This window comes from Brachyhypopomus gauderio, chromosome 5 (assembly GCF_052324685.1).
Source record: "Brachyhypopomus gauderio isolate BG-103 chromosome 5, BGAUD_0.2, whole genome shotgun sequence".
In the NCBI taxonomy this organism is placed as follows: Eukaryota; Metazoa; Chordata; class Actinopteri; order Gymnotiformes; family Hypopomidae; genus Brachyhypopomus; species Brachyhypopomus gauderio.
The window spans coordinates 15,673,656-15,700,102 of NC_135215.1; the positions used below are offsets into that span (position 1 = coordinate 15,673,656).

Sequence of the window (26,447 nt, forward strand, 5' to 3'; positions counted from 1 at the left end):
GGCTGGGGAACAGAGACCAGCTATTCCACATTATGTAACGGACCTTGCATAAGATGTGACTCTGGTACCAGCTGTACTGTAACTCTGTACCACACTGTAAATCCCATTTGAATTTATCTCCCACTCTTTGCTTTCTGCACCCTGGTTTATTCCAGTAACTCCTCTAAAATCTAAGATAATTGAGGGGAGTTTGCTAGATTTATATTAAATATACCCCTTGACTTATATTAACTCTAACCTTAAACTTATATTAAATCTACCCCTAGACTTACTTTAGGTCTAGGCGGAGACCCAAGTCATTGTTTAAGGATATATTCTATTTAAAAACATTTTAGACTTGAACCAGAATATTAATATGAAATGTCCAGCAGATAAAAAACAATTGCATATTTGTTAATACACATAATTATATACACCAGTTTTCTGTTGATAATAAAAGTGCATTTTTCACCTTGACAACCTGAATCCACAGTTTCATCTGTCTTATTTTGAAAAGTTCTAATAAAGGTGAAAGATGTAAGGAGCCCCACCCCACCCCCTTCCTCCAAAACAAAAACAAAAACCAAATCTAATGAAAAATCCATTTTTAAACTAGTGTGCACCAAGGCCACCACTGGAGATGCACACAGCAGTCTCACTAGCATCAAGTCGTAATGAGAGAGATGCTCTGAAGAGTGCTTTGAGTGCCATATTTATTTAAAGATTTTGCTAGTGCAACAACCGGTGAAGGAAATTTGATCTTCGAGGAGTCTGGAAAACACAAAATCCAAAAAAGCGTTGAAGACAGTGAATCAGCCGTATTAGTGCGAGCAGGCTGTGAAGCCAGTGTCCTTAAAAAGTACAAAGTCTCCACAAGTCCATATGTTTAAGGCTGTGTTTTATTGGATTACAGCAGACAATATCTGTCCTTTGGAGAGCAAGAAGCAGAACCTCAGTATAAGTACAGTATTTCTAATATATGTGACGCTGACACTACAGAAGCAGCAAATACGGAGTGTGTATCTGGTACCAGGTTGGATTTTTTTTTTTTTTTTTTTTTTTTTTTTTTTTTTACTACAGTCAGAGTTGAACTAGCACTACGTTTACAAAGCCAACACATACATAGGCTGGCAACTGCTGTGTGTTTTCCTAAAAATGACAGAACAGATTTGCAACAGAAGAGTTATAGGTTAAGCCGTCATGATGTAGACACATCAGATAGGATTGTGTGTGTGATTCTTGTCCATCAGTGTATGTAACAGCAAAGTGATTTTTTTCCTTTTGTTTTGTGTTCAAAATGTCACGCTGTAAGAACTGTAATTATAGCAAAAGCAACGGCGAGTAATATGCTGAAAGTTTAACAGCACCTTAAAGCAGTCGATAAATGCTCAAATGAGTCCCTCCAAAGACAAACTGTAACGAAAGTTGAGTTCGGCAAAACTGCATGACGTACTGCAGATGTTTGTAGTGGTGCATGGTGTTACAAAACATTGTGTGTCCACTGAAAAGACCAGCCAGAGCAGAAACTGGGGGGCATTTGCTCCCATTATAAAATGTAATAAAAGTCCCCCCAAAATTGTACAAATCTTTAGCGGACAGAAAAAAAAAATATTTACAATAACCCCTTTTTTCTTAAAGTGAAGGTATGCAGCAAATCCAGCTTTGGCACTCAATGGTCTCTATGTCCTCAGTGCGTTCACCCTGTCCCCTCCCACTGCCGAGATGGCATCACACAGCACTCCCACAGCGCTCCAGCCCTGCTCCAAGGGTGCTCTCAGACACGCTGCCCTCCTGCTCCTCAATGGCACCATGGCTGGCTTGTGCAGCGAAAGAGGGCAAGAATGAAATCATTGGTTCCAAAAAAAAATAAAAAATGCAAAGCGCTTCGGAGAGGACGCCTCCATGACTCTTGGTTTTCTTCTGCGCCTGTGCAAAATAAAAATAAAAATAAAAACAAAGACAGCAGTAGCAGTTCCTACCTGTGAAGAAAGGGAACAAAGCCATCATGATCACTCTGGCGGCCCGGTGATGAACCCTACGATGAGCATCATCCCTGCACTAATGCTCCCTTCACCTGTACAGCTGAATTACAGCTGATACGTACACTGCAGTTACTGTGCCACATTAACAAATAATTAGAACATCAAAAGGACTTGAAATTACACAGCGGAAACTATCCAGCTGTGTGTGACATGATAGCTCTACTCCTTTGTCTATATTTATCTCCGTAATTAGCTCAAAAAGAGCTGTTGACTTAAGCTACCTGAAACTACAATAGCAAATTCACAAATCAAAGAAGAGTTGTTAACAAAAATACTTCTTTTAATCAAAAAAATGTTCCCATGAATTCCATTTTTTTAAGTTTCGAAAATTTGAAAATTAACAAAGGCACCTAGAATATTATCCAAAATACCCTTTTCCACTCCTTAAGATGTTATACAGTATAGTATTTTCTACAAACTCTTGATCTCAATTCAGCCAATGTAACCTGAGCCAGGTGCACTGGCATTTAAGAATATAATAAGTAGAGAAATGAAATGTTAAACACAATGATCACATGATGGTGAAAGAGAAAGTGTATGAAGTGAAAACCCAGGGTTCTTCAAGAGAGGAGAAAATGACTCTTTATAGTGACTGAGGCAATGCTAGGTCAAGCCAGCCTGCCAGGAGAGTCACATCTAGCTACATGCCAAATGAAAAATTATTAATTTGCTGTACCTTTAAAGATCTTGGAAACATCTGTTAAACTAGCCTAAACCAACATAAAATAAAAATTTTTAATTCCTTCCACGGTTAAAGAAATTAACCAATATTTCAGTAATTTGGTAGCTCTTCTATCACTCTGATTTAAAATTGTGGCCAGCCATGAAGTCCACATTATTTGCATAGCAACATCTCAGTATGTCTCAACTCCCTGCTGTACAGCTTTGTTTTCCTTAACGGAACAACATCAAAAGAGCCCAACCTGGGCTTCAGTTCTCGATTCCAAATCTCCATGGCAACAGCCAAATATGTCCTTTGATGAGGAGTGGTCTATTGTGTCCTCTCAGTCTCTGTGGACTGGAAAGGCATAAGAAAATGGATTTTGTGGCCAAAAAAAAAAAAACTTACCCTCTCCTTCTGCCCCTTCCTTCTGTGTCCTAATCCGTATCTGAGACCAGCTCTCGTGACGCCATTCTGGCCTTTGCACCCACCGCTTCCTCCACCCAACCTCCACAGTCTTGTCCACCACCTCCGTTCTGTCCTCCGTTCCTCCCGAGGTCGGGCCCACGCTGGCCCAGCGTGCTGTTGAACCAGTCTTTGATCTCTTGGCTGCTTAGTTTGGCGCACTCCGCTCGCGACGTCTTCCGTTCTTGGCCTGACTGAGCAATGCTACAGGGCTGATCCAAGATCAGCCGTCCATTTTGCTCAGCAGCGCTCAGGTTGTGGAAGAACTCCTTCTTCTCACCAGGGCCACTGCGCAGGGACAGACGGCTGTCTTTGAACCACCGGACAATGTTTGCACGAGCCAGGCCCGTCTGCGCCTCCAGGCGACTGTACTCCTCAGGTGAAGGCCATCGTGTTTGGACAAAGACGTCTTTGAGGAGGTTAAGGGACTTCCTGTCCAGAGGCACAGCGGATGAGTTGGGTGCAATAATAGGAGGCAGAGGGCTCATGGGTAGGGCCCCTTGTTTATGAGCTCCATTAAGTAACGCATGCTGGTGCTGTGAACGGATTCGTCTCTCTGCCGCATCAGTCCTCTTAGAGCCCATGGAATTCAACAGTGCTTTTTCCAAGTTGTCTCTAAGTGCTCGGCGTTCTAGGAACCAGCTGTCAATCTCCTCTCTGGAGAGTCTGGTGGTGATTGCGATGTGGTCGACCTCATTGTGCGATGGGAAACTATTCCTCTGAAAACTCTCCTCTAAAACCTTCAGCTGCTCTGCAGTTTTTCCCTTCACTCTTTCCAGGAGAGGGAATTGGGTTGGGACCATTTTTGGACGCTCCTTTGGAGCAAAGTCACTGTTTAAGTGCCGTGAACCATTGTGGGCAGGTGCACTCTGGTCAGTAAACCAATTTTTACCGTCCCCACAGGGGACTCTATTGCTATTCTGACTCTCTGAGGATCGACTATCCGAACCCGTGAGCTTCAGCTCCACTGATGGATCTAGTGGTTTACACTCCAGAGAGAAAGTGGGAATCAGGGGTGGGGCTACAGCTGTGGCCCGAGCTGTCTGAATGATTGTTGGTCTCTTCACTTGAGACGTCACCAACGGGGCTACCAAGGGCAAATTTATATCAGTAGGTAAAGATGAAAGTTTATCTTTAGAAAGCACAGAAGATGCAGGGGTTTGATTTTTCATTTTGGGGGAAACCATAGATCTCTTCAGATCAGTGGACACTAGAGGCACCATAGACAGTCTTTCTCTGGATAGCAAAGGAGGGGGTGCCATGGGTACCCTGTCTTTGGGAGGTATAAGAGGAAATGCCATAGGTTTCCCCTTGGGCAAGACATATGGAGTGACAATGGCTCTTTTCATGTCTGGAACATTCAAAGGTGGGAGCATGGATCTCTTATTGTCTGGGGGTGCAGGAGGAGGAGCCATGGGTAATCTCTCTAGGGAATGGACGGATGGAGGAGCCATACGCAACTTTTCTTTGTGTTCTTCTGGGGGTATCATGGGGCGCTTCACCTCCTGGGCCACTGTTGGAGTTCCCAAGGAGCGCTTGAGATTCTGCATGCTATTTACCGTCGTCACAGTGACAGTTGTACAGACAGATGATCCATTTGCTGTAGCTGCAGGTGACACGATGACTTGGCATGAAGATGCTGGTGCAAGAGACTGACTGGTGGTGACTGGCTCGCTCACAGGCAAAACGGTGAACGTATGGTGAGAAGGTGGCGTGCAGCCATTGAACATTTTCTTGCGGGCTTCCTCGACCTCCTCCGGCGACCAGGTGATGCCCTGCTTCAGCCGCTGTGTGGTGAACCACACCTTGATTTGTTCCTCGGGGTGCTTGGAAGCAGCAGTGAGCCAGGAGAGCTCAGCGTGGGTGGGGTAGGGGAACCTGTTGAAGGACGTGATGAGTGTGGCATTGCTGTCCAAAAGAGGGTTGTATTTGCTTGTGTTCAAAGGTACCGCGATCGTTGGAACGGAATTGAGGTTAGGTGGTCGCTGCAGCAGAGGCATGACGTGGGAGAGACCCTGCAGGACCATGGGCTCGGGGATGATTATTGTCCCATTCACATTGACTGCTGTGATCTGATCCTTCAACATTAGACTATCTAAATGACTCTCAACCTCATTTCCATTGTTGAAGGTTTCAGTGTTATCCACCAGTGCCTTTCCAACATTTGGGAAGTTAGGGCATGAAGATAAAAAGTCAAAGCCATCATCATCGTCTTGCATGTGCTCAATTTCTGGACAGTTGGAGCTGTCCTCATTCTCAACAGTTTGCTCTAGAATCGTCTGGTTGTCAAGTTTTATACGCTTGAACTTGAAATTGCTCTCACCTGGATGCTGCGTTTCATTGTGTTCTGTGAGGGAGTCAAACTTCTTGGTGCTGAAGTTGCAGACAGCACATAGGTACAAAGGGTTCAGAATGACATTAGGGTGCGTGGAGTACACGTGCTCTTTGAAGCCGTTGAGACTGGGGGTGGAAAAGGAGCAGTACTTACACTGGTAGTCCCTACCCTTCTGCCTGGGCGCGGGACAGGACCCGTCCTCCATCTGCCCTCCTGTTCCTTCCAAACGACTCTCCTCCTCACCCTCAGCTCCACCCTCCCTCAGCGACGCTTCTTGCAGATTTAATGAAGGCCGCAGAGAGGAAGGCTGGTCCTCCGCCACCTTGTCAGCCATAACATCCATTTCCATGGGGCTGTCCGTTGCCACCTCGCTGACGCACACCATGCAGGGAGTGAAAGACTTTCTTCGACTGGACATGGTTGCTGTAAGGACAGGGCCCAGAGGTAAACCTGACCGCTTTGGGAGGGGTCACAAAGGGAGGGAGGGAGCAATGGAGGTGGTCAGAGTGGATTCCCGGTATGGGAACGGGACTCTGCAGTCCCTCAGTCTGCCCCGGAGTCTCCCAGCCTTGGCTCCGGAGTCTCCCCACGTCCGGGAACATCAGCTCCAGGGCAGAGCTTCATAGAACATCATCACAGGCCACTCACCTGTACACACAACAGAAGCAAATTAACCCAGAAGTTTCAGCAGATCACCACAGATACAGTATTAGAGGACCACCAAATGCTCAATATCAAACAGAAGGACCTATAATTTTTTTAAAGTGAAAGTGCTTTTACCTCCAAAATATTCACTAATGTAACACTTTCGGTATTTTGATTGTGACATTTGCCAACATAAGCCATGCATTACTGTAAGTTTCATTACAGTTTGGCTTAAGTTAGAGACTTGATAAAAAATTTTTAAACATGCATATTTAGAAACAGCACCAGGGCAGCCTAGCTGCCTGGAATAAGTAAAGTGATCCATGTCTTCTTTGCTTAACTCTTATGTATGTAGCATGGCCATCTGATCAGAAAGTAAACGTGGTATTATTGCAATATATGTTTAGTTAAAAATACAGCATGGTTTTAAACTGATTGCACGTTATTATTCTGATACAATACTCCAAAATTATTGTGAGAAAATGAACAGATAAATCTGAAAAATCAGGCAAGGGACATTTAAACTGAGGACGACCTCCTGCCCATTCTGTGCCTCTGGTAAAACAGTCAGGGAGAGCTCATCTCCCCAGCAGAGCAGAGTTGAACAGGCCTGTGAGTGTGCATGAGAGAGTTCAGGCACTCCGCAAAGCAAGCCAACACAACCTAATACAGGATGCGTGTTGTGTCGACAAAGGAAAGAAAATGAAAAGAAAGAATGAAAGAATGAAAAAGAACAATAGATCCCTAATGAATGTAAACATATAAATTTATTCTAAACTGACCAAACTAGACCAAAAAAAGACAATCTCTCCTGTTTTTGTTGCTTGGAATAAAATGTTGGCAAAGTTGATGAAAACTGGCAATTTCCATAGGCTTTAATGTCAGATCACAAATCAGATTCCTCATGTTTGTGCCAACAAAGGAATCTGGTACAAAACCTTATAGTAAACTCTTACAGTTAAATGTGTCCATAGTGCTGTTTATTGAATTTTTCATTTATCTCATTCCTAACCATCGTATATATCTTTAAATTATTTTGGATTAAACTTCACTTGTGATTACATGGTCAGGAGATCAGCCTTTCCGTGGCAAATCGTGAAAACACTGGTTTGAATCCACAATAACTTAATCCATTCTCTGTGGTCATAATCCAAGGTAATCTCATCATCTTTATAAGAGAACAACTAAAAAGGTTAAATAACTGAAAAATCACAAGCTGTCATTTGTACTTCAGTCACACCACCAAGACCGTTTTGGTCCCACCTTGCAGACACCTTTATCCCACCTTCACCTGTCAGGAGAACACCTTTCACCTTTCACCTTTCAGCCAGTACTGCCTTAACAGCAATCCATCCACAGCAATTTCTCATCTCACATTACATATCATAAGGTCTTTATAAGACATGTAGGTAGGCTACATGGATACATATATGTGACAACCCGTGGTCAATAACCACACACACCCACACACACACACACCTTAACCATACTGACATTGCACCAATCGATCCGTCTGGTTCTCCTATGCACTGGATCACCGAGCCTTGCAAATTAAATGCATAATCAAGCCAATATCTAACACGGGTCACTTTGTGTCATGCTTTGATTATGAAGGGGTGGAGAGTGAGTCACCCCTTAAATCTTCACTGCTATGTAGCTCAGCACATCGTCATGCTGCTCAGTCCTTGCCGCTAATAATTACCAAGAATTTTATTATTCACTGCAACGAGACACATGTACACTGTCTTCCCTAAATTAAATAACTGCCACCCTCTTTCAGACTATTAAAAATGTTAAAATATGAAGACTGGCTTCATATCCATGTTGTTGTTATGGCAACAGCGGAGTGGTGTGGCGGCCCACTGTCACCTCTGCGCTGCATATTAATGACTCCGCCTCTCTCAGGTGCTAATTAGAAACACACTCACAGCCGCCCAGTGGAGCGGAGACGGGTCTGCATGCGTGAGTGTGTGTGTGTGTGTGTGTGTGTATGTGTGTGTGTGCGCGTGAGTAATGATCTACTCTGGTTGGTGAATGACACGGGCACAAGAAGGCATCACCGCGGCGATGGGCCCGCCATAATAAATCATGCATGAGTCGTCTTGTGTCCTCAACTCATACTACAGCCTGCCTAAAGACAGACAGACACACACACACACACATACACACACACACACATACACACACACACACACACACACACACACACACACACACACACACACACACACACACACACAAATGCACTCAGAAATGCATCTTCATCTTCATTAAAAAGAAAACAAAAAACTGAACAAGCTCTTTTTACACAACGCACACACATACAAAACAAAATTTTTGTCAGACTAACAAATAGCCCAACCAAGAGTGTCAACAGGTTTTTTCTCTTCACCAGGTATCGGAAGTTAATAATAAATTAATAGGTTAAAATACATTTACTAGCTTAAAGGAAAATTCTGATGGTTTATATCTAAATAAAATATAACTAATAATTGTGCATAATATGTATATTTTAAACATCTATAGAGGAAATATTTGGATATATATCTGGAGAACACCCATTTCTGGGTGAACTACAACTCAAGAATCGTTTTGGCCCAAACACTTTAGTGTAGTTATCACATTCATTTTTGTGTAAAATGCCATTGCTATGGCAACTCATCAAGCCTGTAAGGCAGACTTCACTGAGCTGATGAAGATTAGCACAGTAAACTAGCCGCTGCACAAGTTTGTTTCACTAATTGCAGCGTGGACCGAGACTACAACAAACAACCTCTGTGAGGACAAACACGCAGGAGGGGAAAGAAGAGGGGCGATGGTGCTACACACTGGGTCACTATTCCCACAGGGCCGTCTCTCTCGGGTCACTATTCCCACAGGGCCGTCTCTCTCGGGTCACTATTCCCACAGGGCCGTCTCTCTCGGGTCACTATTCCCACAGGGCCGTCTCTCTCGGGTCACTATTCCCACAGGGCCGTCTCTCTCGGGTCACTATTCCCACAGGGCCGTCTCTCTCGGGTCACTATTCCCACAGGGCCGTCTCTCTCGGGTCACTATTCCCACAGAGCCGTCTCTCTCGTCCGCACGATGTCTTCATCTGTTGTCATTTATTTACTAAAAAGATCTCTCGTTCTGCAGCCTTCGTCACTGTGGAAGCTTATCAGGGCTTTATATACTGGCTATAAACAGATGTATGTATGTATATATGTATATGTCTGTGTATATAGAGAAACCACAGAACATTTACCACAGAAACAGCCTCATTCTCATAAGCTGTGAAAATCATTCCAACGCTGTGGTTCCAGTTTGGTGCTAAACTTCCCCATTGGGGCTGACCAGTACATCAGTCACTGACATCACCATTTTGAGCTTTGCTTTAAAGGCTGTGATATGTAAACAAGCCCTCTAAGCAAATGATGGCATTTTCTGTTGTTGTTTGCAGCAAAAGTCCTCATGTTCCTCATAAAGGTCCTGTGTGTGTTCAGATGAGTTCCTGCATTTGTGCGATCCATCACAAAAGTAAATGACTTTGCTCAAAACAACGCCGACAAAGCCAGTGCGTGAGCACGTCACTGCAAGAGCTCACCTGTGTTTGAGTAATACACCGTCAGGCACATCACCGCCGCAATAAGCAGGATGGGGATCACAACTCTGCATTTCTGTCTCGTGTCAGACGGGCCTTACGCCGCAGCCCCGTGGATACGTGACATGGTTCGGAGAAAGAGGTCACAGTCACACGTGAACAGGCTATGGTGTTCTGAGGGCTGAATGTGAAGAGGAAGAGGAAGAGGAGCGCAGTGCTGGTCGGAGGGCTGTGTGCAGCTGATCTTGCACATAGAATGCAAATGTATGTATTTATCGTATATTATGGCACACATCTGGGAGGTATGGTGTCACATTCTAGCTATACAGTGTGTAGGAAGAAAAGACTCAAGAAAGACGCAAGAAAGGTGGCAGAGAGAGAGAAGGAGACAGAGAGCCCTGCCCGTCTCAGTGGAACAGCTGGATGTGAGTGAACACAGAATTCATTTAAATCTTATCAGAAAGGACTTTCAAAATCACTGATCAAAAAAAAAAAGCTCTGAACTTAAAGCCACACAGAGACCAAGAGAGAGAGAGAGAGAGAGAGAGAGAGAGAGAGAGACAGACAGACAGACAGACAGAGAGAGGGAAGCAGAGCCAGGCAGAGATGGACAGAGAGAGGGAGACCTTCAAATGAATGAAAGAGCACAACAGGTGTGTGTAGTGGCACACAGATGAAGAGCAACCGACTCCAGGGGAGCAGAAAGCTGTGTGAGCGCTAAAGCGTGCGGGAGGTGTGATGCAGCTGGCGGACACCAGGGCCGCGCCGTCACGCTGATGTCAGGGGCAGGGCTGAGAGCCCCAGACCGCGACTTTGATTTTTCTGCTTGGTAACCGAGCCTCATTAGAATAATCAGAGTCTAATGGCAGATTTGGGGGATTTGGAAACCCCCGATGAGAGGACTCGAACACAGCAGCAGTTGCCTTGGTAACTGTATGCAAGCCTCAAGTGTGATTGGACGGCAGTCCTCTTCATGCTTTGGAGCAAAAGCCACTCAAGACCAGCTCACTATTGGTTATTGATCTGATTGATGGGTCACTGCCGATGGGATATCAATTAATATTCACACTGGATCGTTCACGCGGTCCAGAACATCCATACACAACACATAAAAAAACCTGAACTAAAACTAAATGATATTCTATAATACAAACCAGTCTCTGTCAACCGAGCCAAAGACGCCTGCCCGCGCACGCATGTGTACACCAGAGAGGGCGCCGGCATCTGCAGACGTTAATTACACGTTCATTTATTCCACCGCGCTAAATCCTTCCAGCGGAGGAGGCCCCTGAGCCACCAGCTCCTCGTCTCTGACCCGGACACTGCTGGGCTGTGAGGGTGAGGACCGTACTGCGCCTGCTGCAGCAGTCTGGGTGTGGGGCGAGTGTGCGGCCCGTCCAGACGGCCAAACGAAGCCTTTGGCTGCAGACGGGCTGCCAGCTGCAGGAGCTCTGGAGGAGGCCCCGCCCACACCCCGCTTCCGCCTCTCCGCCACGTCTGAGTCTGCCCCCACAGAGACACACAACGCATCGATCTGTTTAGGCTGGGCTGGTTTGGAGAGACACCGGACAACAGCCGGACGGTCAGGAAAAAGATAGAGAGAGACAGACAGACTGAGACAGAGAGAGAGAGAGAGAGAGAGAGACAGACAGAGTGAGTCAGAGAGAGAGAGAAAGACAGAGTGAAACAGAGAGAGAGATGGACATAGTGAGTGACAGAGAGAGAGAGAGAGAGAGAGAGAAACAGCAGGAACAAACAGAAAGATAGAGAGAATGGACAGAAAAAAAGAAAAGAGAAAGCCTGTGGGTGCCACTGACTGTGAAAGAGAGGACAGGGGTAATAAACACAGAGGCATGTGTGTGTATATGTCCCGGCCAGCACCGAGCAGATGGTGAGGGTATTTCCAGCTGCCTTCTGCAGGACTGGAAACAACTGCCCCACGCAGGCAGCTTCAGCGTGGGGAGGAGGAGCAGCTCAGCGGGCCGCCCTCAGCCAGCCGGGACGCACAGGACCTCCGTGTAGAGCCGAAACACCCACAGACACACACTAGGAAGACGTTCGTTTCCTATAAAACCTATGGTGAAAGTGACAGGCTCTAACCCATCAGCGAATGAGACACAGAAGATATGTGTAATCTAAATATGACTCGATATTGCATTACAAAGTTATGGTAATACCCAGTGTCATCACTGCATTCAAAAAGCAATAAAGCATTTGCAAATGAAAACACGGAGTAACAGAGCTGCAGGGCTCCTGCCTGCAGAAGGGATTAGTGCAGCTCTGAGCACCAGCACGAGAAAGTGGAAAAGGTCTGGCACAGTTCAGGCCAAGTCACCCTAAAACCCAGAAAAACACACACACACAAGCACACAAACACACACACACACACACACACACACACACACACACACACACACACACACACACACACACACACACACACACACACACACACACACATGCACACGGCCTGGGGACACTCCAACAGCTGGATCTCCGTGATGGATGCCTTAGATTTAGAAAAAAGGGAAGTGAGAGAAAAGGTCTGAATAAAAGGCGTTCTCCCGTTAGCTCCCCATCGACGCACGCACGCACGCACGCACGCACGCACGCACGCACGCACGGGCCCTTCATCGCAATCTTAGTCCCTTCTACCAAATCAATCTACTTGGAAAAGTAAGTTGTGGTAAATTCATTAAGCAGAAGCTAAAACTAGCTGCCACCCACCTACCGTGCAGACATCATGCAGATTCTGAAAACTGTGCACCAGTGCACGGTCACCTTCACCAAAATATACGTCACCGACCTGTTGCTAAGCTATTTTTGGTTTATTGATGATACGGCTGCACAGTACACAGTTACGGTGATCACTACTGCAATATATCTCTGTGCAATATTGATATAACAGGATGCAACATGCCAAAGGTCCCTGTAACCAATCACAACACGCAATTATTGTCTTGTCTAGTCTCGGAGTTCCCAGGTATGCACGTGTCTTATAAACTGAAACTCTTGTGGTAAAAGCATCGTTAACTGTGTTATATCACACGTGTGGCAGTGTGTCTTGATTAATGTAATATCACGTGTGTGTGTGTGTGTGTGTGTGTGTGTGTGTGTGTGTGTGTGTGTGTGTGTGTGTGTGTGTGTGTGTGTGTGTGTGTGTGTGTGTGTGTGTGTGTGTGTGTGAGGGCACAGTTTGAAATGACCGCTGAAGGCTGCAGTGACACACCTCACTGGTTATTACAGACCAACAAATGTTTGCAAAAAATAATAAAGATAAAGATATTAAAGAGGGAGAAACAGAAAAACACACAGGTTCAGAAAAACAGTCTGACTCTTTATTGCTTATATCTTGCTGAGGTGGTGTAATAAAACCATAAAATGTCCGACAGATCTTCACATCCACCAGACACCACATCTAAGCAGCCAAGCTCAGTTTATCAGGGAATAATATCAATTAAAGTCAATATCAATACCAGTAGGATATTCACAGTTGGCCTGACAGTATCACTCAGGCTGCTGTTTGACATTACACATGGGAAGGCAGATATTGGTTTGCCAGACACTGAAAGCTAACCTTGACTCCTAGATTTACAACAGACAGGTCCCACTGACTGAAGACTTGCTCCAAGACTACATTTGGCAGAGGACTGAACCAGGATCAGCTTTTGCCTCAAATATCTGAAACTTAAATCTTAAATGACTCCCTCTGCCAGACCTCTGTCCAACTGTGACTATACAGAACAGACGAATGGCGAGTCTTTAAAACCTGTGCCCTAAACACCATCTGTAAACAAACCTCAAAGCTCTGAGCAATGGTAGAAAATTCTAATAATTCTAATAATCTTGAAACTGAATTTTCTCTGCTTTTAAAAATGGCGCTTTTGACTGCATTTTCTTATTAACACCTCAACGTCAACCTGCTCGCTGTCAAGACGCAGCAGTCCACAGACGGTTCTGACACGTTGTGGAGAAGCGCGAGCTTCCTGTCTGGGCTGCTAAGCTAAACTGGGTCATAGCGTGAAGAGAGCCTCTTTAAATCACCCTGAAGAAGGTGATCGGTTTTACGAAACTCCTTTTGGGTTACTGTGACCTGTCTCTCTCACCATGACATTGTCTGAACTACTGACCTGAGACAAGCAGAGGTCTAGCAATCAGGCAGCCGCAAACAATTACAAGATGTTGTTGCATAAGACAAGCGTAACAATGAAGAATTTTTTAATTCAAGAATGCAGCAGATGATGATTAGGGTGTGTCTACAGTGACCAACAAAAAACAGACTTTGATCCAGTTGTACTCTAACTTTAACTTTACTTTAATAGGGATTTGGACTTGAGAATGAGAGATTCAGAATTCAGAATTCAGTTTTGTTCAGTAGCTAGAACCCCAGCGCTGTTCTGTGTTTTGTTGTGCAAGAGCTTCAGGTGTAATGCAAGATCAGGTTAAATGCAAATGCTCCACATTGCAGCCAATAAGATCGGGGGGGCGACCCTCTCTGACACTCCACTGAACAAATAAACACGCTCAAAAGGATCCCACCCCCACCTTCTCCTCCAACCAGATTTATTACAGTACATTAGCACCGCAGGAATTTCATCTCCGGCCAAGATCAATATTGACTCCAGAGGAACCAAGTCCTCCGATGGATACGGAGCCCGGGTCAGAAACCGCATGCTGCATTCTCTCACACACACGGGTCAGAAACCGCATGCTGCATTCTCTCACACACACGGGTCAGAAAGCGCATGCTGCATTCTCTCACACACACGGGTCAGAAAGCGCATGCTGCATTCTCTCACACACACGGGTCAGAAACCGCATGCTGCATTCTCTCACACACACGGGTCAGAAACCGCATGCTGCATTCTCTCACACACACGGGTCAGAAACCGCATGCTGCATTCTCTCACACACACGGGTCAGAAAGCGCATGCTGCATTCTCTCACACACACGGGTCAGAAACCGCATGCTGCATTCTCTCACACACACGGGTCAGAAAGCGCATGCTGCATTCTCTCACACACACGGGTCTCCGACAGAGGTCGCTCAGACCTTCCTCACCCACGCCTTCGTGGACGTGGAGAGATGGACGCCCTCAGATGCGGCCTCAGTTTTTCAGAACTTCTGATTTGTCTCAACAGCATGAACTGGTCTGCCCACACCATCCATAAGCATGGGTTTGTCTGGAGGTCTGGGCGTTCAGGCTGGGAGCACGTTGTCTCCACAGCTGCCCAATAACAGCAGAATGTCCATTCAGACAAACTGGTCTGAAGGTGAATTTCATACTAGTCGGACACTAGTTGGATTATCCAAAGCAGTTGGAAATCATAAACACAATAGCCATACGTACCAGAAGGCTCCAAAAAAACACATCCAAACTTCTGCCAGCCCTGATCCAAACCTGGACCAACCCTGGTCCAAACCTGGGCCAGCCCTAGACTAAATCTGGGCCACACCTGGTCCAAACTTCAGCTAACCATAGTCTAAACCTGGGCAAAACCTGGGCCAATCCTGGACCAGCCACTATTCCAAACCTGGGCCAACCCTGGTCCAAACCTGGGCCAGCCCAAGTCCAAACCTGGGCCAACCCTGGTCCAAACATGGGTCAGCCCTGGTCTAAATCTGGGCCAACTCCGGTCCAAACCTATCCAGTCCATTTTGTGCCTTCTTCCAGGATTTGTCCTGTCCACTCTTTCTGTTTTTTGGACAAACCAGCATTGCGTCAGCATTTGTGTATACGTGTTCTGGCAGAGACTGATTTAGATGGACTCATCTGGAGAGAGTCTCTCTCTGACACACACACACACACTTTCCTCCTCTTACACACCAGCTATAGTGGACCGCTGCTTATTTCACACATACTGAGAGTAGGTGCTGAAGAAGTGTGCACAGACCCACTAGAACATTCCTAATGAGAGCAGCGAACTCTTACCGGGGAATCCAAATTAGAGCCCAGCGCGATGAACACCCTCACTCAGTCTATTTGTGGACTGGTTCTGCACTGTCTAGCATGAGAATAGCCTAGCCTAAAATCTTGATAATGCATTCATTTATTCATACACACACACACACACACACACACACACACACACACACACACACACACACACACACACACACACACACACACACACACACACGCAGTGTACCGCATATGATCCCTACTGGTGTAGTCTGAGCTGAGTGTGTTTGTATGTGTGCTTTATGACTAGCTCATGTGTTTTGCAGCTGGTATTTCCATAAGAAACATACCCACGCTCGACCGCTTGTACTATGGTCCCAATTTCCCTGCAGGTCCCACCCCTAACATCACCATCATCCAATGAAAATAAACCGCAACACACACACACACACACACACACACACAAAAAGGCATTACATACTTACAGAACTTCCTTGAGTGGGAGGGGCTTCCCCGGGGGAAGGCCTCCTGTAGTGGTCCCACTTCACTGGAACTCTTTCTTTTCTCTTTCTTCCTTCCTTTGCGTCTGTCCGCTGATGTCAGTGTCTCTCAGTGACCCACAGAGGTGCTCTCTCCTTCCCTCTCTCTCTTTTTGTCCCCTTTCTCTCTTCTTCCCCTCTCTCAGACTACCTCTCTGTCACTGGTCCAGCAGCTCTCTGGAATCTGAGACAAGAGAAAAATGTCAGCGGTGAGGAGGGTGTGTGTGTGTGTGTGTGTGTGTGTGTGTGTGTGTGTGCACGATTGTGTGTGCTAGTGTGCTCTCCGAGACAGACCCTGAGACTATTACGCTTTTGTGTTTGCCAAAAAAAACCCCAAGAAGGCTGTTACCTGGGAAACGTGTGGAATGGTGGTGGGCTGCTCAGATTTGGCAAGGTTGTCTGAATGACAAACTCCAGCAATGATGCGGCGCTTTGCTGAACCCAGATCAGGCCGCACTTCATTTCGCTACCCAGCTCAACAGCAAACCAGCACTGATACGCTGCTGCGCATGGCTGAACTCAGGTCAGTTTGCACCGCCAGTCTGCAAATGACACTGAGATTGCTTCATTGAGAAGTAACACTATAAAGATTAAGCCTAGCGGTGTAGATTGTCATTAGCCTGGCATTACCAGCCTGGAAGCCACATGCTGTCACTTTTGCTCACGTACGCCCCAGAATCTAAGTTGCCCCACCCACTTTTCACCTGCTGCAATGAGCTAAAAAGGATGGCAACACCTAAGTCAATCATTCTGAAAGACCCGCCCACACAGACAGTCTGCAGTGATCTGGAGTATGGGGACCGTAGAGCAGAACGGAGTACAGACCCAGGAGGTCAAGGGGAGTCTTCTGGCCATGTGCCATAACACGGGCTATCAGTGTGTGTTAGGATCCCTGGCATGGGTAGCCAGTGTGACTCTAGGACCAGGACTAGAACAGTCCTGCTCTTGTGTGACCCTCCATTGCTCCTGGTGGACTGGGTCAGGAACAGTGCTAGCAGCATAACTGTAGGTTCGACTCCAAGGCAGCACATTTACGGTCACACTCGTAAAGGTGTAAATCGCTCTGGCCGAATGCTGTAATGTGCATTTCCAGTGATGCGTCAGACCCCAAACACTCAGCAGAGGGACAGCAGAGAGCAGATATGGTCTCTGAACGCCTTATCTCCCTTCATCCTGCTGATATATATTTCTGGGACTGGCGGAATGTGCCGCTTTAGATGTGACATCATCATTCATCACCCTTATGCATGCGGATGTCATCTCCAAGCGCCTAGCAGGGAAGGGAAGTACCTGTCTCTCCCAGGTGGCCTTTGCCATTTAAACGCACTAAGCTAATGACAGCAAAGCTTACAGTTAACTTTTACAACAATTTTGGCGGCTTGCTCCACGTTTTGAGGGGCAAACGCACATGCGGCTACACTCTGCCAAGCACACTGTGCAGGCCACATGGCCCCACACACACGTACGGTTCCAGCACAAGTGAGAGAAGGAGAGCGTCAGGGCTCCGACGGCTCACATCCTGACACCACTATATAGTTCATCTGCTGAAAACTGTGACCGTGGCCTTATCTAAACAGGCCCCGTGGCCTTGTGGGACAGGTGGTGTTATCTTCTGCAGGTGTAGCATCCACTGCAGAGCTGTTACAGCTAGCCTAACGGCTACAGGCCTTAAGGGTCCAGGTCATGTTAACAGATCATCCTTCACTCCAAACCAAAACTTAATATGTGTGGCCTATGCTGTAAGCAGAGGGAGGTGCTGATCCAGGATCAGTGTATGTTCAGGTCCAGTGGCTCTCAGATGGGCAATCTGGACAGCAGGAAGCAAATCACGAGTGCCTTCACAACGCCTCCCACTCCCAACCCACCGATAGCTGCAGGATCAAAGCTTAGGTTCACTTATCAGCAGTGCTGAAGGAAGCCCATGAGGTATGGAGTCCCTGTGAGCAGGGCGGGGCAGAACGCCTCTCCTCTTCCTGAAGGGAGTGAGAGATTTTTGGAGGAGGTGTTCTGGCGCCGGGCTCCCCCCTGTTGGCAGGCTGCAACTCTGAACTACGACTCTGGCAATGCAGAGTACAGCAAATATCTAACACCCGGTGGAGGAAGGAAGGAAAAGTAGAGAGAGAGAGAGAGAGAGAGAGAGAGAGAGAGAGAGAGAGAGAGAGAGAGAGAGAGAGAGAGAGACGGACAGACGTGCAGAAAGAGAGATGGATTGAGTGAGAGAGAGAGAGAGAGAGAGAGAGAGAGAGAATGCAGAAGGAACAAATAAACAATTCATAAATTATTTGTGTAATTAATATCAGAGCCATGTAAGTGAATTAAAGTAGTCTAAGGTCTAGACTTCAGACAGCAGACTTTGACAGACGACATGAAAGGCTGTGTGTTAGACTGCTTCCATACAATTTGCATTGTATTCGGCTACAGGCCACAGAAATTGCCATGTTAACATTCCAAACATGCCTTATGAACAGGACTTATGCATTACTTCAACAGGAGCAAATTACGTATTATTAAGAACTATTTGGGAATAATCTCTTTACATATGGTATGTTCTGTCGCATCAAGTCTGTAAACATGGATTATGTTCTTAGCTTATTCAGGGCCTTATTCGTTTTCTAAGGTCTTACTTTCAGCTATTCTAGGTTGATGTTGAGCTTCGATTTCTGAACCTCTTACACTTAATGTCTCGAAAAAGAAAACTCAAGACTTTTAAGACTGTTTAGCTGTTTCCTTTGTTAGCCCTTCACTCACTGTCAGGACCACCCAGCACTGAACGGTGGGCACGAGCTGATGAGGAGTGCTGCTTCATGGTCAGCATGGTGCGGGAGCATGCTCAGTAGAGACCGTGAGCTTCGGAGAGATGAAGTTTATGTGCTCCACATGACTCGTGCTGTTTGGCAGCTTGGACTCACTTGCACAATCATCCTGCAAAGCTCTGGAGTATGTAAACAACGGAATTATGCAAGCTGGCAATTCAAACGAGATACAGATGAATGCGTTTCTTCATACTGGAACAGAAACCTCCTCCCGCCCCCTTTACTCAGAGCTTCTCAAACAAAAATCTAAATGAAACAGCCCTGATATTGTAGTCTGAACAGCAAGGTACAAAGCCACAATCCACTACTGTTCAGGATCCTCTCACTTCAAACATTTCGCAGGGATGCAGGTTCAGGTGTTTTGTTAAGCGAGGTTTCCTAAATACAGGGCAGAAGCACTCCAGCAAGATCCCACCAGACCAAAGGCAGCTGTTCACAGTGCCTTTCTGATCGTGTATCACACAAAACCTAGTCTAGACTGGTCACCCTAATCTGTGCATAGAAAATCAGTCCACAGTCAAGCTTTAATGTACAGTCTTGTTTTGACTCTTCTATTGTTAAAATGGCTGGGACAGATGTTGAACAGTGTAGAGTACAGTCCCTAAGCACCAACACAGGCAGAGATATGTGCGGAACTGGCTCTGTACGCATTGGACTTGAAATGAAATAATGGTTGTGGACTTGCTTAGTGTCCACACACAGGAGAAAATAAAAATAATATTTTTGAGTCATCTCAGTGTTACCAGCCTCCAGCGTTTAAACAAGAAGAAGCTCGGCTGACACTCCAAGTGTCACGTCATTACTAGCAACTGAAAAACATGCATGTCTTTGATCTAGAATATGTCAGGCTTTCAGCGCTTCATACTACAAACCTAGCTCATATAGTATTACATCTCCAATAATGTTACAAGCAAACATTTTCCAGTTTGTGCATGTCGTAGTAAAAGTTTTAAAAAGCTGAATTCAATATCACTGTATACAAAACAAAACACTTTTTCCTACAAAGATATTCTCCTGGATGGTGGTAAATGAGAAGCTGGATCACTTCAAGACAACGCATGAACACTCCTAACATTTCAGTTTATTATCTGATTAAAATTTTGCTTACAATGGAGAATTTTAAAAACATTTAATAACCCAGTCTCCGTTGACTTCCACACAAATAAATCAAATATGGACTTGTGTGGTGTGCTGCTGATTTTCGTTGTTTGTTTGTTTGTTTTAGAGGCCATGAACCGGTCAGTGTCAGCTGTATTTTTTGTGAGACTGTGGTTGATTAAATGCAACCGAAAAAATTGCAGATAATCCATCAGGCTAATGGACAAGAAACATGTCTGGTCCTAGCAGCGGTTCACATCGGAACCACCTCGGCATGTGACTAAGCAGGGGGACGGTATCGACGATGAAACGACCATTATATGTTCGCTTATTTATTTTCTGTCAATAAAAGTGAAATGAACTTCCGAAATCGTGTGACATGAAACGAACAGAACGGCTGGCTAGTTACTTAAAGGTGTGCTAAGTAGCTTTTATGCACGCTATGAAGGAAATACCTTTCGGAGCCTTTCCCCCCGTATCAAGTTTAAAAGAACACACTTCAAGAAACCTTTCGTGTTTGTGACGATACGGTCGTCTAGATTAAAACCAGCCAGTTACACCAAGAACGACACAAACACACAGCAGTCTTAAGGCCCCGTCCCGAACTGTGCCACATAACAAGCAAAAGTATTTTGTAAATGAAACTCCGTAACGCAACGTAAACAACCCAAGTGGACGAGACGGAGACGCCGTCCTGACAGCGCCACACCACAGGCCGACAGACAGACGGGCCGACGGACAGACGGGCCAACCGACAGGCCAACAGACGGGCCAACCGACGGGCTAAAACACACGACTAGCCAAAGCTAACCAGCTAAACACACCGACCGCTGTATCTCGTTTCCTAGCCCGCTAGCCTAGCCGCGTTAGCCCGCCAGCTAGCAGACGCCCCTGCGCCCAGATGCCGGTGGCAGCGGGAAAAAACTCCCGACGATCAAAGTTTGGAGCGCGACGTTAACTACAGCCAACTGTTTAGTTCCGTTAAAGGGATTTGACGAGACGCTTCATCACGCACATCAGTTGTCTCACAACGTCGTACGCGAACTGACGAGGTTATAACACGATAATGCCATAATAATAACAACAATAATAATAAAAGAACACTGTGCTGTTAGTCCGCGCCGAAGTGCGAGGGACGCGGGCAGTGATGAGGGGAGACGCGGCGCTACCTGTACGCAGAGTGGGACCAGTGAAACCAGTCGGCTGGACTAGCTGGCGAGCCAGAGTGCATAACTTCAACTCTGCAATTCCTTAACCGATATGCTGATGATTGCCGTGCGGGAAATAAATTAAATCAAGATTCTTACCTGCCTAAAATGACTCTACTGCTCTGTCGGAAAGGCGAGATATAAAAAAGCGAGTCTAAATTTGCTTTTAAAAGGACCACCGGTGCTCATAAACAATTGGTAATCCTAAAGATTCTGCCGTATCCTAAAGACAACCGTAGAAAAAGTCGCCGTGGATGGGAGATCTACGACAAAACCCACATGATCTTGTACGTCAGCATATATTTTCATACGACACCAAAATATTTTCATTCAATGCATAAGAAACGCGACAGACAATGCGTTTAGCGCAGCTCGGTTCGGGGAAAAGAGGCAAAGATCTCAAGAATCAACTTTACACTGACAACGCACAGCACACAACGACACCCTTGATGTATAGTTTGTGGTTACGCATTCTAGTACAGCATACCGAGGTTTTCACATACTTTTTTTTACACATACATTATTATTTGATTTCTTGTTGATGATTTTATTCAGTGGTTTGTCGTGTCGGATTGCTTTTTTGGTTATTGTGATAGTGCCCAAGTATCTGTATCAAACGTGCAAAATAATAAAACATATTACATATTATATTATAAAGCACAATAATAATTGCAGGAACAATCTTTTAAATGATCATGTCGGCTAAAATATGACTGAGACTTATTTTTACAAAACGTTCATTTCTGTTGGTCATATCTTTCATCACGCTTCAGTGTAAATATCTAAAAATAATGCTTCTGTATATATATATATATATATATATATATATATATATATATATATATATATATATATATATATATATATATGGAGAGAGAGAGAGAGAGAAGGAAAGAGGGGAGAGAGAGAGACAGAGAGAGAGAGAGAATGCAACCGGATTGCCATGCTGAAAACGTCTTTCAAACATGTTTCACATGGTGTAGGCAATTGCCAGCAAACAGCGACACCTTTTGTCCGTTCATGGTACATCAAAATAATTTTATTTAGAATATTTGCTAACATTTCTTACTCTTATATGTCATGTAGGCCTATATCATAATATGCTATATGTTAGTCATATTTATGTACGCCATTTATGCGTTTCTTTTAAATAGGAGGTAAGCAGGATTTAATTTTGAGACTTTACATATGGAAGTCTCTGGTTTGATGTTTGCTGTGTTTCTGGTTTATAAAATGAAGAATTCGCGATGGTTCTGGACTGACGCGGGAGAAAGGCTAAATGGAGTCTTGCAGAGACAATGGAGAGTTGGGAGTTCTCTTTAATTGGCAGCGTGGAGGGGTGTATGAGTGGCAGATGTTGGTTACCGACATGAATTTATTCATGGGGCTGCTGCAATGTGCCCTCCCATTTACATGCAGATTTGGCAGAAATATGTCGCTGATAAATTCTCTGCTCTTTCGGTCCCGCGCTGTGTCTTTCATATTTCAGCTCCTCGCTCGAGTGTATGGCCGGATGGGATCCCAATTACCAGTGCTCCCACGGAGACTGGGAGGAGTGGAATATGACTGGGCTGATTGTGAGCAGAAATAATCATGTTTTCTGCCTATGGTGAGACCGTTCTAAACGCCACAAACTTGTTTTGCTGCGGGGTTAACGCGTCGCCCTCGCTCCGATGTGCATGTGGGATCTGATGGCTGGCCGGAGAAAGCGTTTACAGAGCAAATTTTCAGATAATGATACCGGGACAGCCTTCCAACATAGTTTCGGGTTTCCAAGGCGAGAAACAATAATTATAACATGATATATGAAACATGATTTATGAAATATCTAATTAAAATATTTCTGACTTAAAACGATATAATGGGCAGTTTAAAAACCTTTAATAAACGATCCAGCTGCAGACAGTTTACACAATTTTCTTTGGGTTTAATACATGTAACACGTTTATGAAACTTTGTTTAATTGGCTGATATGGAACAGGTTCTCTATTCTGTAAAGTGTCACCTCCCCCTCTTCACAATAAGGTCTTCGATTTGTCTATTTCTGTCCACTCTCCTTTCCCTGTTCTAAAAAATACATTCGAAGAATAACGCCCAGAGTGAACGCGTCTGAATGATGTGGTCATATTCTGGCATAAAAACCCGAAATCTAAACGAGCGTTGACGCTCCCATGTCAGTGTACTTATTCTGTAATCACTACTTTTCACCACACGATGCCGCTATTGTATTACATTCAACACGTTTGAACGCTGCTGCTATTAGGAGTTACTGCTGCGGCTATTAGATAACGCGTGTAATTTACACACCGATCAATTTGAAGAACAAAACCAGTGTCCCAAACCTCTATATTCAGAGCGATAATATCGCAGTTCTTTCAGTTCACACAAATTTCTTCCAGCATCACTAAGTTCCAGCATCGGTTCAGTCCTGCCTCTTTCCTTCCCCTCAAAATCCCATCTTTCTCTCCATCAAATAAATAGATAAATAAAATAAATAATTTCGTTTAAACGAAATTAAATTTAGGGAATGTTAGAATTGCGTCTAAAGAGCTGTGAACTCTCCGTGACTCTACAGAACTCCAGCGAGAGAGAGATCACAAGGACAGGTCATCGCCTGTAAGGGGCGCTCTCGTGCCAGTTTTAACAGAGCCTTTCCTGCGACCTACATGTATCAGGTCATTTCGGGGTTGGGAAGGGGGCAGGCTTAATGGCAGAGCAAAAGTAAATGGAGAGAAATGGATGAGAAACACCAGGTAGGATGTACTATGTGACATCTTGCATATAACCATAAAGCGTCCTTGGGGAAATGCATGTGAGTGTGTGTGGCTCTGAGACAGGGACAGGAGAGTGTACATCTGCCTCTCAGTGGGGTTTCGAGTCGTCACTGTCACCCTCCCTCCTCTACACACCTTTATTCGACCCGAATACTTTACCAACCCTGGTATGATCATGACCCAACATGCCTAGAACAAGAAGAATGTCTCACTAATGAAAGGCAGGGCGGGTGGGAGAGAGACACTCCTAGCAAGACTGTTCGTTTTTATTACATGTCTCTCATTCTCTCCTTGGACAAAATTTCATTGGCTATTGACCTGCAAATACGTAAAACATGAAGAATCCACATCGACAGCCCAGGTTAATAAAGTCCCCTAAACAAACCTGTGGTTAAACCAACAGTTGTGCAGTCCCACTCAGCTATGCCAAACAAGCTAAAATAGCTCCCCCGACTCGAACTGCTACGATGGCCTGCCAGAGCATTAGATGCTACACCACATCTTGGCCCGGACTGCTCCGCTAATCTCTGTACAGTTCACCACTCAGACTGAGCGCGCTCACAGGCGGTAAGGTCTGCCGTCCTGTTTGCACGCCAGACTAATCTGCTACGCCACAACTCGGCTACCGATGCTCTGCTGTATGCCAAGATCATTACTGGGTGAGAGTCAGGCGTGTGTCAGGCTCCCAGAAGCAAATGGTGAGAGAGACACCTGAACAAGCCGACAGCCAAAACAAGAACCCAGTGGTCATCAGCGTCTAGCTAACACCCAGTTAGCAGGCGTCGGCTCGATGAACGATGTCAGCCTTGGCTTCTTAACACCTGAGTTCTGTGCCAATACTCCGGCGAGTATGGCAACTTCCATAGTAGAGAATCACATTTTTTAGTTGTTTTTATTTTTTTTTTGCAGTTTTCCAAGATGAAAATGGAAGACCTTGAAGAGACTAGATATCGATGCAAAATCAAATAAGCAGTCCATATTAACACATCCTGGATGATGGGACTCAAAGGAATGTCTAAACAGAAATAATTTGGTAGTGAACAATTCTGAAACTTGCATCTGAAATGCGTCATATGGATATTTCAAAAGCCAAGAAGTAAAGAGCTATGGGAACCTGCAGTCCTGGTAACCTTGGCACCATATCACGTTCTTTGGTTACTCAGGCACAAGGACAATACAAACTCTTGGTGTGAGTCTCAGCTTCTAGTATCAACTCATGCTGTGGTTATGCGTGACTCCTCATAAGATCTGAGGACTGATGGATTTCTGACATTTAAATCCATTATTATCCAAAACATAATTTTACGTTCATAGTAGGCTACTATTTTATGCAGTTCTCTCAATGTTGATTTTGTATGACGTGTTGTTACCACAGGAGCAGGAACTGCTGCAGAAACCCTAGACCAGTAGTGTGGGATGTAACTTGATTATTGCTTTAAACACAAGTTCAAGAGTCAAAATTAGGGATGACTCTTTGACTCTGGTTTTTCATCTCAAATCTGAGAGTTAAGATTATGATGAAGAAGATGACGAGCACTTCTACACAGTCTGTATTTCTCTTTAATAGTGATGATTAAAAGTAACATGACATACCTCTAACCAGGATCAACGCACACACACTGCAGCACATTGCCCATAATACCTGGGTAAAACCAACTAAGAACCCAGTATACTCCACAAATTCCACAGAGAATCACAGATATTATTACATTTAGCACCTTTCTGTAGGTTCTGTATAAACATATATGTATGCTAGAATGTACAGCACGATAATCATGATAACTTCAGACTGATGGTATTATTCAAAGTTATTCATGTTATTATTCAAATGATTCAAATATTCAAAAAAGTTTCTTAAGAAATTAACTATGAGAATGCTGAGCCATTATGTGGTAGAGTACTGATGGAATAAAATAAATAATTTTAAAGATATGAGTTTTACGTTTAATGGAAAAAATGGTAAACTTCTGCAGACATTTCATATATCTCATATTTTCATATTTGAATGATACCTACAATTTTTATAACTATTGGGATAAAGTATCCACATACTTAGCAACATTCTTATCTACAAAATCCACCAGAATAAATGTAACAAAAATGTGATTAATACTGTTAACAGGCACTTAATACAGAGGCTTCTGCACTCCAAATTGTACATGTGGATGAATTCGAGTGGAAAACCCAAAATACAAAATAATAAAATTTAAATGAAAAAAAAACCCACCAGATCTGACAAAGCTGAAAATGAAGAATATCTGTACAGATGATGGTCAATATGAAAGTTAAAATACAATGACAGCAACAGTTTTGGTAAATTATACACAGAGAGGGAAGGTGGGAGAGAGAGAGAGAAGGAGAGAGAAAGGAATAGACAGAGACTATGAGAGAAGGACAGGTAA

The 26,447-nt window shown here is 44.8% G+C and overlaps 2 protein-coding genes across 5 annotated transcripts in view; both read right to left on the reverse strand.

The window, feature by feature from the left end:
* Positions 1–675: 675 nt before the first annotated feature.
* zhx2b (zinc fingers and homeoboxes 2b) lies at positions 676–21,673 on the reverse strand. 4 transcript variants are annotated; one of them, XM_077006026.1, is made up of 4 exons: positions 21,371–21,673; positions 16,099–16,336; positions 3,091–6,130; positions 676–1,905 (listed from the first exon to the last, which is right to left on the reverse strand). In XM_077006026.1, exon 3 carries the CDS (start codon positions 5,898–5,900, stop codon positions 3,120–3,122), a length of 2,781 nt encoding a protein of 926 aa, XP_076862141.1. In that variant the 5' UTR covers positions 5,901–6,130; positions 16,099–16,336; positions 21,371–21,673; the 3' UTR covers positions 676–1,905; positions 3,091–3,119. The 4 variants fall into 4 exon arrangements, with proteins under 4 accessions (XP_076862141.1, XP_076862137.1, XP_076862140.1 ...); XM_077006022.1 differs by having other exon boundaries at positions 676–1,958; positions 21,371–21,672; XM_077006025.1 differs by lacking the exon at positions 21,371–21,673 and adding an exon at positions 21,233–21,313 and having other exon boundaries at positions 676–1,958.
* Positions 21,674–25,589: 3,916 nt separating this feature from the next.
* The window catches only part of col14a1b (collagen, type XIV, alpha 1b), a 60,113-nt gene continuing 59,255 nt past the window's right edge, over positions 25,590–26,447 (reverse strand). Inside the window, 1 exon segment of the mRNA XM_077006027.1 lies at positions 25,590–26,447. This exon segment is cut by the window's right edge and continues 744 nt beyond it. The gene's annotated coding sequence lies outside the window, so the exon portion shown is untranslated.

Excerpts from the sequence above, each read along its gene's own strand:
- zhx2b (XM_077006026.1), bottom strand. The coding sequence starts at position 5,900 with ATGTCCAGTCGAAGAAAGTCTTTCACTCCCTGCATGGTGTGCGTCAGC.